Raw genomic sequence first — 13579 nt, forward strand, 5'->3', positions numbered from 1 at the left:
GGTTGAGTCGCCATCCCTGGATGTGTTCAAGTGTTGCTCAGATGTGGTGTTGGGGGATATGGTTTAGGGGTGAACTTGTAGTGTAGGGTCAGTGGTTGGACTCGATGATCCCAAGGGTCTTTTCCAACCTGAATTGTTCTGTGATTCTATGAATGTGGGTCCTGGAGGCAGAGGTACAAGCTACCACATCGGTGCGCTTCAGTGAGTGGAAGAGTCTGCCGATTCTTCCTTCAGATCGCATCCACTGTGTTTGGGCTCTTTTGCCACCTGTGTTTCTGTGCCACCCTTCCTTTACTGAAGTGAATCCTGCAGCTGCTCCTACCACCAGTCAGGTGATGAAAAGGTGAGAACCGCTACTTATTGATGAGCGAAATAACCATTTGTTCTGTCAATAGGTGCACACAGAGCTGGAAACCCTTCCAGGTCAGGCAGCGCCATGGAGCCCAGCAGCACTGGCACGCATCACGTACAGGACTAAGCAAGAAAGGGGTTGACAGATGAAATGTCACTACCTTACATCAGAGACAGGTAAGATTAGGTTTAGAAAAACCCCTAAGATTTAAAGCCAGATAGTCAAGTTTTCTCTCAAAGGTCACTGCTGACTCTAGAGATTTAAACTTGACATGTACAACTGTCATCTGTGATCTGACTGTAAATGTTCCGACATCTGGCAGTATCTGGGCACAACTGTAATGCTCGAAGAAGAATGAAAACATGTAGAGACCAATTCAGACAAAAACAACATTCAAAAAAGATAGGAGGCTATAAATTGTTAGTTCCTATTCTGATAAACGCCAGGTATGAGATATCACTTGGGCCAGCTGCCAGGCCTAGGGCTCCCTTGTGTCCCACCTGCCCGTTGTCCTGGTAGGAACTTTGGAAGTCCCTTCTCTATTGCTGTGTTTACGACACTAAGCAGAAGTGTGATTAATCTTCATATCTGGCATTTAGGCAGTGCTAGTTATTAATGCCCATCTCTGAACTGCAGGGGAATGGCTCATTCTGCCACCTGGAACCACAGCGCTGCCCTTGTCCCTTCTGACCCACGTTGTCTATTGCTGCTGCTGTCCTTTTCTACAAAGTAAGTAAGGCCTGAGGAGACTGAGTGTGGTGCCTAACTTAGAGACCTAGTCTTCTATAATTCAAGTCTTTGTGTTACTCATAAAATTACCTGTCCCAGCTGTTGCTGGAAGTACCAGTTATTCGGCAGCATTAGTTGCCATTGGCTGGTGTGTCGGCTGTTCCAGGGTATGGCCTTGAGGTGTAACTTCCAGAAAGTGTGGCTGAGTGACTCTCAGCTCCTCAGGACCGCAGCTTTTGCTTCAGAACAGCTGTCAGAGTCCTAGCAGGGTCTGCCTTCTCCACATCAGGACTGATTGACGGCGGGACTCCACCCGGGGTATGAGTGCACATTCCAAAGCCTCAGGCAGTTTCTGGGGTGCCGGAGCTGCGCCCCTGGGCAAGTCTTTCAGCAACCCACGAGCTGATTCCATCCAAATGCTTGGCCTAGTAACTTGTCTTCATCGTAAGACCCTGCAGAGTTCTGAAGGGGCTGAGACAGTCCTGCACGCTGCTGAGCGCCCCTGCCCTGCCCTGTGCTGTCCAGGCGTTGCGGTTGTGCTGTTTGGAAAAGCTGCTGAAAGGAAGCCTGACCTGGGGGACTAAACCCAAGGACCGTGGTGTCCGGGACTCTCCATGGCCACTGGGCAGCAGCTGCGGCACAGCCCGTCTGTGTTTCCAGCGTAGCGTGAGCGGTGCAGGCTGTGACAAGTGTGAGAAGCAGTGCAGTGTGGGAAGAACAGGGGATCTCCTGTGCGGCAGAAGTACAAAGTAGGAGGCTTTTAGTTTCCAAAACATAAGAGTTGGCCTTCCAGGGGCATCATGTGGGAAAAACCGACGACAGAGGCCCGTGTCTTTTGCCTGCTTTCAAGATGTCATCTCTTGATAGAAAGATTTCGCCTAGCACATTTAAGGGTACAAGCAGCTTTACGTTTTTAAAACTAGGAGGGTCTGTTGCATACCAAACTTACCTGATTGTTTCCAGCCCGTGAGAGGAACACGGGTAGATCCCTGAATAGACCCGAGACTAAGTGAAGAGTGTGTTGAGTGACCTACTCTTTGAAATGCATAGATGAATCTTCAGGAAGAAAATGTGGAACATGCTGAAGGCAGAGTGCTGGTGTGTGTGGGATGGTTATTCCCTTAACCGGCTGGGTGTTAGGCTAAGGAGTTAAAAGGGCAAACGTCAAATGCTGTAGGCGCGCTCATCTTTTTCCACAGGTCTGCCTCTTCCTTGCCTTGACCTATTTGTCATCACATGCAGTGTGGAAAAGAGTCCCTTAAAAATAGCTTCTCTATCAGAATTCGTTTGTTCAGTTGAGAGTGGGGCTGGATTCTAAATACCATCTTCACTGTGCACACGTAAAGGCAACCACAAACTGCAGGGACAGACGCAAACCCTGAGGTGCAGTGGAAATAGAAGAGCCAGCAAGGTGCCTGCACATAAAGCAGAGATGGAAGTTTGTGTAAGGCAAAATATTTTGGAATTGAAAGCCAGCAGCAGGTGACAATTACGAGAAACACATTTGTGCCTACATACAATTTTGCTGAGCAGCTGCCTTTTCCTACCTAAACCCCACGGGAATGGGCTGTCACAGGGGCTGTATGTGTCTCTAAAGAGCCCATTGCAACTATTTTCAGTCTTGGTCCCAGGGTTGATCTTGCAGCCTCTAGGAAAGACAGTATTCTTTCTCTTGGTTTCATGGCATTCATATTATGTGTTACAGTGGCTCTGAAAAGTAATTCCAAAGTCTCTGGATCTAGAGTGAAGGAACTTGAAAACAGTTAACAGAATCAGCAAATCTGAGTGGATGGATGGATGGATTTACTGTACGTTGCACTCTGATAGTTAAATCCTTGAAGGTTCCTAAATTCATCAGGATCTCTAAGTAAGTCAGGATAGAATATCTGAGAGCGCTGAAGGTCACACGCTAATTAAATTTGCATTGATTTTCAATCTTATATCAACCACAAAATTGTTTTTAAAATCAAATGCTGTGTCTTGCTCTTAACCTGCTGCTGCTCTCTTCATGGAATCACTGCTGCGTGATTGCGTAGCCCTGCGTTTTTGAAGTATTTGGTGACATAAAATAAAATCTCTTCCCCGCCCCCAAAGAAACAGGAAGAGTGCAGCTACAAAAAGCAGGGTGCCTTCTCACAGTGGCACCCTTCTGCAGGAAAGCCCTGGTATGAGCCCACCCTAGTGTGTGCTTTTGGGGTAGTGTAGCTGAACAGATGAGTGAAATCAGTCACCTCAAGGTTCGAGCTCGGCTGCTGCTGGTGGTGTGCCTGTGGGCACAGCAAACTCTGGCAACCCCGTGCCAGGGTGAGCTGAGATTAACCAGTGAAGGCAAGGAGAAATGCTGCCCCAAATGCATCCCAAGCACAGGTAAGGGAATGATGTGTCAGGGTTCTGCTTCTCAATATTGTTTTGTGTCAACCAGGGGAGCAGGCGTGTGCTTGTATGTAAATGGATCTTGAGTAGCTGTGTGTGCAAAGCAAAAGGGCAAGGGCTTCCCTCCTAATTTACAGTGTGCCTTAGCTATAAATTTCAGAGTGGACTTGTGTTTCGGATTTGTTTCTGTGCTTGTACTTGTTACTCTGTAGTGGGAAAGGGAAAGCTAAGTTGTGGGTTGATCTTCCTCGTGAGGAGGGGAAGTATTCACTTAACACGGATTCTGAGCCCTTGCTCCATTGAAACATGATTTCAAATTTTGTCCGTGCTGTTCAGATTTTGGGGGGCATGCAGGGAGTGATGCTCTCTGTAAGGCATCCTACTCCAATCCCTCTGTTCTGCTGACCTGTGCTTGTCCCAGAAGGTCTCAGCTGATCGTTGTTTTCAACAGCCTGTTCTAACCTGTGTTGTTGCCTGATCTTAGGATGGTGGCGAGTTGGTGGTGGATTCTCACTTGCCTGTAATTTCAAGCCAAACGAAGGCACTAGAAATGGAACAGGCTAGCTGCAGGACTTACTGGGCGACATTTCTGTGCCTCTTAGGCTGAAGGACGGGTGATTCTAGTGGCCTTTTCCATGGTCCCAGGAACAACCATACTGTTCTTCCTAATTTAATGCTGTCCTTAATGGTAGCCAGACCAGAAATGTTCGTATGACCTACAGCAAGAAATGCACCTGTCCCAAAACAGAGGTGCTGGAAGCCTTGTTTAGCTAGGATGGTAGTGCTGCTGTCCTGCAGGTTAGCAACAGGATGAGCTGAGAAGTTACCTGCCTAGGTAGGAATTGGCCTCCCACTTTTTAGGAGCTTGAATATATCTGCCTCAGCCAGCGACTGCGTTCCCTGTGAAAGGAGTGAGTGGACACCGTGGGATTTGTGAGAATGAGCAATAAATAGGTGAAGAGCTATAGAGTGCTCGGTAGTGGGGAGACCCTGAGGTGTCATCCTGCCCACTGAGATAAAGTCATTCAGCATGAGGCAGGAGAGTCGTTGCTTGGTGGCATCAAGTTTTGAAGGCCAGTAAGAGAAAGCAAGTGGGCAGAGGAAGATGTGGGTGGCAGCCTGGTCACCCCATACATTCCATCACCAACCTCAGGAGATAATCTTTGCTTGGTCTTTGATATCCACTCTGTGGTTTTAAACACGCTATTAAACTAGCTAGCAGTACTTTCTCTATATTTTTTTTTCTTTAAGGTTATACAGCTTCCTGGTTGAACAGTACTTTCCCTCTAACTGATCTCCAGCTGCTGAAGGACTGCTTGTTCATGGAATCAGTAGATATGATCCTTTGCTCTCGTGAACCCAGGAGCAGCTGGTGTTGGGAAAGGCATGGAAAAGGAGCTCTGGCTTCACTGGTCAAGGATCGTCTGGGCCTCCCTGCTCTGACATGGCTGAGCCTAACTGAGAAGAGCTCTGGCCGTGTCCTGGGAGCTGATGAGGTGGCTACTTAATGTGCAGGGTTTCCCTGGGGCACTGGCAGTGCCCTCCTCACCTCACAGAATCTAAATCTGAACAAAGCAGTAAAGCAAACCTGCTGCCTCACTTCTGTCTGCCACGACCTAGGCTGGTATTCCAGCTGAGAGGGGAGGGTTACGGTGGTAAGTCATGCAGAAAACCACAGTGTAAAAATCTGAGTGATCCTGAATTTGAGTAGTCGGAATTTTATCCAGTGTACATGGGAGTGAGAACTTTCTGACATGCATTTTTTTTCCCACCACAGCACAGCAAGGAACTATTTCACCTGTGTCAGCTAGCAAGACCAACGGTTAAATTAATTTCTGGCCTCTGTGACAAAGGCAACTCTAACTTTTTTCTTTTTGACAGGAAACAGCAACACGTGTCAAAATATTCAGGACCATGAATGCAAATGCCGTCAGGGATTCAGCTGTATTGATACTTCATGTCTCTACTGCCAAAAACTGCCTGAATGCGCAGAAGGCGAGGAGCTGCATAAGATTGGTAAAAAATATAAGTAGCTGGCTGAGCAGCAGACAGCTTCCTCCACTTACAACTTTTGGGAAGGCTCATGATGCAAAGAGAAGTGGCATTTATAATGTGGCCTCTGTGGCTGACACCCTTGCTTCCCTGAGCCTTGCACTTTCATGCTCAGCATTTCAGTTTTATTTTTCTTCCAAGCTGCTGGAGCTGTCGCTTCAAGACTGTTTTGTTCTGTGTGTTGCCTTTCAACTTTCCCAAAATGCAAAGGCGGCAAGAACTGCTTACGTGTTTCTCCAGGGGGCTGAGGGAACATGGTGTGCTCTAGTCGGTCGTATCCCCATCTTCCAGGAAAGGCACCAACCACTAATGATTCATGTTCCCTTTTCTTGTAGGCGTTTCAGACTTCACATTTAAATGTAAACCTTGTGATACAGGAACCTACTCTAACATTAAGAATGGCTGGTGTCGTAAGTGGACTGAGTATGTATTTATCAATGCTTTCCTTCTGTGGAAATATGCTTGATGAAATTGCCAAATGATTAATACTTAAATTGGAAAATAAAACTGAATCAAAGATGAGATCACCAATGAGATTAAAGGAGAGGTTTTTCTAATTTAGCAATATATTTCTCTCTCCTTTGGCTTTATAAAGAGTGAGTCTCAAAGAATTTAAGACTGCTGTGGAGTCAACTTGTTCTCAAATTCAGTTCAAACTGATGGAAAATTGTTCCAAACATGGACATCATTTGAAACAAAGAGACTAAAAAAAAATGTGCACATAAGCACTTGTGATGTTGGGGAACAGCGGTAACTGTACCTGCGCTGCTGTAAAAGGGAAAAAAAGAAAACAAGTTGTGCAAAGAGTGGAGGGAAGGAAGAAAGGAAGCTGAGGCTGGAGAGGAATGAAGGGAAAAGCAGGAACATACTAAACATGACTCTCGTTTGTTTTTTTCAGCTGTGAAAGTTTGGGGTTTCTAACAATCAAGCAAGGCAACAGCACGCACAATGTCATGTGTGGTTCCCCTAAAGATTTGGAGCAAGGTATCTTCTTACAATGGTTTCTTTCTCTGAGCCTATACTTTTTCTCTACACTTCTTCAGCTGGTGACTTGCTGCACAGTTATCAGCCAGAGCGTGCTGTCCTGAAAATTTGCTTTGAAAATTCCTGTTGTGTTTCTTGAAATATTAATGTAGGTAGAATTGCTGACCTGGGTAAAGATTCCACCATTAAAGCCTTGTCAGTGGAGCAAATCCTGACAATTGCCCTTGATAGAGCCATACTTGTTTGTTCCTCCAATGGATCGGTGCCTTTCAGGTCTGGACCCTTCATTCAGAGAAACTGTTAATTCTGCTGAGACAAAGTGCAAAAAGGGGCTGCTTTTAACTTCCATGAAGCAGACACAAGTGGGGAAATTTGGCTTGCTGTAGTACTGTTCAGGGAAACATTGAAGCCACATCCCCCAAAAAGCAAAAAACCAAAACGGAGTACATAGAACAAGCGACAGCTACAAGAGAGAGGGGATTTTGGCATGAATGCTTCTTTCCAGAGACAGTGATCTATTGCACCCTCAATTTGGCGCATCTCAATTTTGTTGTTAATACCCACACTGTGTTTTTATCCGTGAAAGTTATTTTCCACAGAAAGGAGAGATTAAATTTCCTTGGTAGAACTGCCTTTCCTTTAACTGGGCACACAATTTCTAAATCTTTTTTTAATTGCAGCTCCCATTACAAACAACTCTCTATACACCACCATCCTGGCCTTCCTCACCGCGGTGGCTCTATTTGTTCTCATCTTGCTGACCTTCTTCTTGCATTTCTGCATATGGTCACTGAAGAAAGGGAAATACCACGCAGCCGATGGTAAGTGCGCTTTTGTGGCCTTCCAGGGGGATTTTCAGCGGCGACTGGAGTCAGAACGGAATAAATTAAGCTGATTAAATAGAGTAAATATGGATTTATTCTGTGATTTTTGAGTGGGTTGCTTGGTTTCATGAAGATGCGATGTATCACCTGTGTCATTGCCCTTCCCTCAGAGAGAGGCTGGGTTGGTGAAGGTGATGGGCAGCTAACTGCTGGGTATGAAGACCTCTTGTATGTGCAGTGCTTTTGCTTATTCTCACTGCAGATCTGGAACATAACTTCTCTAGGCTGGTCGTGGCTCCACAACCATCCCACCACAGAGAAGAGATTGACAGCTGCCAATTTCCAGAAGAAGAACACGGAGAGAAAACACTGGAAGAAAAAACTTGCTATTCCCATCATCCGAGTCTGCACTGAAAACCAGATAAACTGCAACGCGCTGTGAGAACGGGGAGCTGACCGCAGCTTTTCCAAAAAAAAAAACCCACAAAAAAAGAACCAAAAAAAAAAAAAAAAGGGAATGGGTGCACGAAGCATCATTCTGTACAGAGCAATAAGCAATGGGCTTGGGGGGAGTTTCCCTTTTTTCCTTCTCCACAAACCTAGCATTTAGTAACGGAAAATCTGCTAAATCGGTCTTTACTGACAGGGGGATCTGGCGTTGGAACAGGTTCCCCAAGGCAGTGGCGGAGTAAATGAGAGTCAGGTAGACACCACGCTCAGGGATGTGGTTTTGTTGAGGACCTGTCAGTGTTAGGTTGATGGTTAAACTCGATCTTAAAGATCTTTTCCACTCTAGGTGATTCTGTGACGTTTAGGTCAGCTGCACTGCTTCATTGCAAGTTTCCTGAGCTGTTTGATGTTTTGTTGCTTGGGTTTGGGGTTTTTTTTAATTGATGCTCTTTTCAACTTGCTTTGGGACCAGGGACCCTTCTTGTCATTATTCCCCTTTGCATCTTCTGCTCGTGTCTCTGGTGCTCCCGCAGGCTGCTAAGTACGGAGAAGGCTGGTTATACTCTTCAGTAACTCAGCAGTCTTGGATCACAAAAGGGAAACTTCTGAAAGACTCAAGTGAGGATCTTGCTTTTCTAGAGAAGGAGATTAATGCTCTCTTCTCACTTAGTGTATAGAGCAGGAAAACAACAGTGGAAAACAGAGAAAAGCCCAACATTTGTTCCTGATGCTTTTTTCCCCCACTTCAGGAAAAAAAGAACCAGAGAGTCTGCAGGTGTTTACCAGCATAACTCCAGTGACCGTCAGCTGAAAGGTGTTTGGTTTGTTGTGTTTTGTTAGATGAGTGCTCCTCTAGTTTCGTAGAGCTCTGATGTGACTAGAATTAATTGTTTTGCCTGGATTTAAAGAGGCAGGATTTCAGCTGGAGTTGGTTGCTTTCTATGAAGGTACTCTGATTTCAAATGAGATTCTAGCCCGTGGCTTCAACTAGTTAAAAACTCACATGTCGTTTTTATAGAATTATTTTTTAGATTCACCTTCTGGTTTGGATTTCTGGTGAAAGCTGCTTGGAATAGACTTTTTTATGACCGAATAAACTCTGGGCAAAAATGAGTTTTGACTCAGTCTTCACATGAAATGTTATAAACAACTCTCAGTACAGGCATTACATCAGCTTCCTCAGGATTTCTTACAGATAATGTAAACACTACAGGGCTTCTAAATTAAATCCTAACAGAATAATGAAATTTCTGTTAATCACCTTACTGAACACTCAGAAGGGATTATTCCAAGGCTGAATGACATGCTGTTTTCAGTAGGGCTCTGTGAAATTACAGTTGCTGCGGAGCAGAGGTTATTGCCTCCGCAGATGTGTGTCGCAAAAGCCACTTGGGCAGAGAATCCCAAGAAGTGGGACAGGTCGTTACCTTGGTTTTCTGGTCACAGCCCCAAGGGGAGGATTTGGTCCTGGCGAGGCTGGACAACAATACCTGTTAGACGCTTGTTGACTCCAGTGACTGATTTCAAGTCAGTGAAGGAGACAGATTTTGTTAGTTAAAGTTCAAAAAAGCAAGATGCGAGCATTGGATTGGATCAAATAGGAAAAGTTTTTAAAGTTTTTAAAGTGTAAGCCTGTCGCTGCCTCACTGTGGGATTTTGTATACTCAGAGGTCTGAATGCTGACTGGTAAAGACACTTCTTGCTGCTTCTTCTGTGTTGGCCGTGTTTATTCTCAGCTCTGTATTGGAATTTTTAATGTTTTCGACAACATTTCTGGTTGTGGTCTTTTGTTAAGGTAAAATAAACTTGAAAATGACATGAAGTGCCTATGTGATACAATTAAGAAAACTGGGAAGGCAGGGGTTTCTTCTTTAGGTTGTCCTAATGTTTTTGAGTGCCCTTAGTTTTCCTTTGCCAATTAATTTCCCCTCTCTTACAGAACTCTGGCTATTTCAGCAGTGTGCCCCCAAGCCAAATCCTGCCGACACTGAATTTTAAACTGGTGCACTTACACTTTTTTTCACTTTTCAAGCAAGTGGCTTAACATTTCCTGGCTGCTGGCTAAAGCAGCTTCTCAACTATCTGCTACCAAAGGAGCAGGAAACTGTGGCTGGCAATTTTTTTCCATTCCTGACAATGGCAAGAGAAGCAGCAGCATTTGTGGGGGGGAGGAAATAAATTTTAAAAAAAAATCGATGAGCTTACTAGTTTGAGAACTGAAAGATTTGAGTGTCTGGTGGAAGTCTGTGCCTCTGGCAATGAATCCCGGCGAGGTGTGCGAGGCTTTCTGGGCTATGGGTGTGTAGTAACCTACACTGCTGCCAGTTAATATTGAAACATGACGAGCAGAGCCGTATTATTCACTGGAAATTTGCACGGTGGCCTTTTGGGTTTCTGTGTGCCTACCTTGAAGAAGAGTCCCGCTTCCTGCTTACCTAACCACCTGACTTGACGGCGGCTTCTTGATGGGAAAAGCAACCGGTTTCCTGACTTCTTAAAGCTCCAATTCAGAGGGAAAAACCCCAAGTGTGAATCATTTAAGCCCTGGAGAATTTCAGTAAAAGAGCTGTTCTTTCATCAAAGGAAATGAGAGCTATTGGCTCCGAACAGGGAGCTTGTAAGAAAACACCGTATTTAAGTTTCCATTCGGCTTTATTTTATCAGCGTGCGATTATTGCAGTGTTTGAATCAGATCGCAGTTGAATCAAATCCCAGACTTTATGGGGCTTTTCGGGTTCTGATTTCAGCTTCAGCTTGGACTCTGTATGTGGTCTGCAGGCTAAATAAGGCTTACGTCCCATTAAATGCCTGTAGCCATATTATTTTTTTCTTGAATCTCATTTCGTCGCTGGGGCCTTCATGCTAGTTGCCCGGCTAGCTCAGTCGGTAGAGCATGGGACTCTTAATCCCAGGGTCGTGGGTTCGAGCCCCACGTTGGGCGAATAAAGTTTTGAGGGGGCCAGTTAGCTCAGTGGTTTGAGCAGCAGTGCTGACAACAACAACACCGAGGTCGCGGGTTCGATTCCCACTCGGTCCCTGTGTCTTGCCTGGTCTAGTTGAGAGGTGTCCCTGCCCATGACAGGGAGGTTGGATTAAATGATCTCTAAAGTCCCGTCCAGCCTAGGCCGTTCTAGGATTCTATGATTTCAAAAGAGGAAATAAAATTTCCCTGAAAAAAATCCTGAAGTGTCTAGAGGCTAAGTGATCAAGCAAATTTAGAAATACGATATTTAATGTTATTGTCATGGGTATATAGCTAAAATAAGATATATGGAAAAACAATAAAAACTTCCTTGACAGTGCTAACAAAAAGGAGAATAGGCAGGCTCCAAAAATGACATCGAATTATGGCTTAAATGAGGACATAAGAAGTCTTACAGTACATATAGGCGAAGCTTAAAAAGTGTATTTCAGCTTCTTCCCTTTCTGTTGGGAACGTGTTCACCAAACCTTCTTCTTGTCCCTCCACGCGTCCTCCTGCCCTTGCGGGAGCGGGACTGTTGGCGGTGGCGGCGTGATCTTGCCATCTTGTGACTTTGGTGGGTGTTGCAGCGTGTAGCAAAAACTATTTTGTGACTGTAACTAAGGGGAAGTTTAAGCCTCTCCCAAGACTTGGCAGCGGGTTTGCGTTCATCTCCAGAAGCCAGACCTAGGAAAGGTGAAGGCTGCTCAAGAAATGCAGTTGGATCTCCTCAGGATCAGAGCAATGCCATTCTTCCTGACATAGTGAACACCTTGAGAGGTGAGTACTAATAAATCCCAGCAAAATCCTGTAACACAGGAGGCAGATAGGACAGAATTTACATCAAGTCTGGACGAATTAAACAAAATCCCTTTTTGCATATATTCACTTACTTCAGAAAAACACTACGGGTTGTGTTTCCAGCTGATGCTCTTTAGATGAATTTTCTCTCTACGTGTAGCACACTGGTTTCCATAACAGTTTCTCGTTGAGTTTTTTGGATACCAGCAAAATAAAGTGCCTGTGAAATGAAATCTGTCTTCACTTCGGCACTTTGTTTTGCTGAGTGTAAAATAATAATTTTCACTTCTTTGAAATACTCTGTTAAGCAAATTAAAAGACTGATGTGGTGGTGTTTTTTTCTCCCCAGAGAAGAACTGGCACAGCTGCTCACACAACCCTGGTTTGCAGATGCCAACAGAGGGCACCTGAGTAACAGACATTTTTCTTGGCCAACTCATTCTTCTGAGTAAGTGTTCTTTTTCCTCTTTAAACGTTCCTAAGATTTTTGTGCTGACAGGCAGACTCAGTGAACCTTCATAATTGCCTTGATTAGGTTTTGCTTTCTTCTCTTTTGAAACAAATAAAACGCACAGAAAGAGAAAGAACATTCGCAGTGATATCTGTCGTGCTGTTCACCGACCTTCCCCATTATCGTACTGCCTGAATTCCCCACGATTATTAGATGTTCTCCTTAAAAAACTTTTATCAAATGTTTATCATCATTGTGACCTGAGGTGGGCACAGCCAAGTCTAAGAGTATCCGGGGCGTACCTCGTACTCCTGGGGTGAATGAAAAGCTCTGTCGTTCCCATCAAAGGAACAGTCCCTGCCTTAAGCAGGGATTTGAGGGTTATTTTCAGTTCTGTACAACCAGCAAACGTTTTTTCTTTACCTCTCCATATGTAAAACACGCAGGGATGTAGCGGTCTTAAAAACACTCGAGTTTTTCACCTGCCGAGTAGGAATTGCCCCAACAGAGTGATGCTGGATCTTCTATTCTACTTAAAGTTTACACAGGCAGGGCTTTGCGTGCCAACGCTGCAAAAGACAATTCCCCCTGAAAGCCGAGAGGCAGCAGTTTCTGTGTCTTTGCCATTTACTCTCCCTCGCCATTGACTTCCTGGACAAAGGAGTCTATTGTTTGGGTGCCTTACCCACTCCTGCATACATTAATTCCATTCTTTCCTAGGGTTTGCTGTTCCCACTGCCCTTTGCTGGAATATGTTTGAGTTCCTTTCTGCTGTAGCAACAGTAGGATCTGCCAGATGGCTTTCTGTTATGTTTAGGCCAGGTGGTTTCGAAGGACCGTGCTGCACTGAAAGCACCTCAGTTGCTGTATTTATCATTTCCCTTTTTTTTCCTGGCTTTTCTTGTCTGCATTTTGTTCACTATTTGCAAGTTTGAGTTGTAATTTGAGTGCGTTTTAGAGACTCCACGGGCTAAACAGTTGACCTACAGTGAGCATGGAGGTGCTGATGGTGACATCTGAATCCATAACGACCAATTCCTCAGTATGGTGAGGGCAAGCTCTTAGTCACCTTTAACGGATCCTCAGCTAATGCAAATCAGTATTTTTCTTGTGGTGTTCGAGGCATTACGCGCCGGTTGGTGCTGTCTGATCATCAGGCATGTTTGGTTTCTGGAGAAAGAAAAAAAAAACCACCAAACTGTGTGGGCAGTAAAATTCCCATACTTTTCACTATGAACTCCATAAAATTCTGCACAGCTTCACTGGCAGGATGGACTTTTCTTCCCGCTGTTTATGTCAGGTTTTCTCTGTGTAGTAAATATGCAGGCAGTTCTATGTGCCACGTCTTGATGCTGGACAAGGGAACTGGAGACAGAAAATGAATCCTGCACTTTGGAGGTGACTGTAGAGAACAGACGCAGGCTGATGAAATGAAGTCTCAGGGACTGAGATAATTTCTCGACCTTGTTTCTTCGGTGAGACAGGAAGAGGGTACAGTTGAGTCATCTCGTTTCTTCAGCACAATGAGAGAAGATCTAAGGCTCTGACATGATTTTCATGTGGCAAAATGAGGCAGAAAGTGAAAGGTGAGGCCAAGTCAG

The 13579-nt window shown here is 44.9% G+C and overlaps 1 protein-coding gene and 1 non-coding gene across 2 annotated transcripts; both read left to right on the forward strand.

The window, feature by feature from the left end:
* The first annotated feature begins 3294 nt into the window (after nucleotides 1-3294).
* On the forward strand, nucleotides 3295-7728 carry TNFRSF18 (tumor necrosis factor receptor superfamily, member 18). Its single transcript, XM_009868680.1, has 6 exons — nucleotides 3295-3448; nucleotides 5336-5470; nucleotides 5842-5929; nucleotides 6405-6490; nucleotides 7171-7311; nucleotides 7577-7728. Exons 1-6 carry the CDS (start codon nucleotides 3295-3297, stop codon nucleotides 7726-7728), a joined length of 756 nt encoding a protein of 251 aa, XP_009866982.1.
* A 2904-nt stretch (nucleotides 7729-10632) lies between these two features.
* TRNAK-CUU lies at nucleotides 10633-10705 on the forward strand. The gene has a single exon. It is a non-coding gene; the product is annotated as a tRNA-Lys (tRNA).
* Nucleotides 10706-13579: the final 2874 nt, after the last annotated feature.

Source organism: Apaloderma vittatum, unplaced genomic scaffold (genome assembly GCF_000703405.1).
Source record: "Apaloderma vittatum isolate BGI_N311 unplaced genomic scaffold, ASM70340v1 scaffold7484, whole genome shotgun sequence".
NCBI lineage: Eukaryota > Metazoa > Chordata > Aves > Trogoniformes > Trogonidae > Apaloderma > Apaloderma vittatum.

Excerpts from the sequence above, each read along its gene's own strand:
- TNFRSF18 (XM_009868680.1), top strand. The coding sequence starts at position 3,295 with ATGAGTGAAATCAGTCACCTCAAGGTTCGAGCTCGGCTGCTGCTGGTG. Across the intron at positions 5,471-5,841 it reads CGAGGAGCTGCATAAGATTG|GCGTTTCAGACTTCACATTT; the intron begins GTAAAAAATATA and ends CTTTTCTTGTAG. Across the intron at positions 5,930-6,404 it reads TGGTGTCGTAAGTGGACTGA|CTGTGAAAGTTTGGGGTTTC; the intron begins GTATGTATTTAT and ends TGTTTTTTTCAG.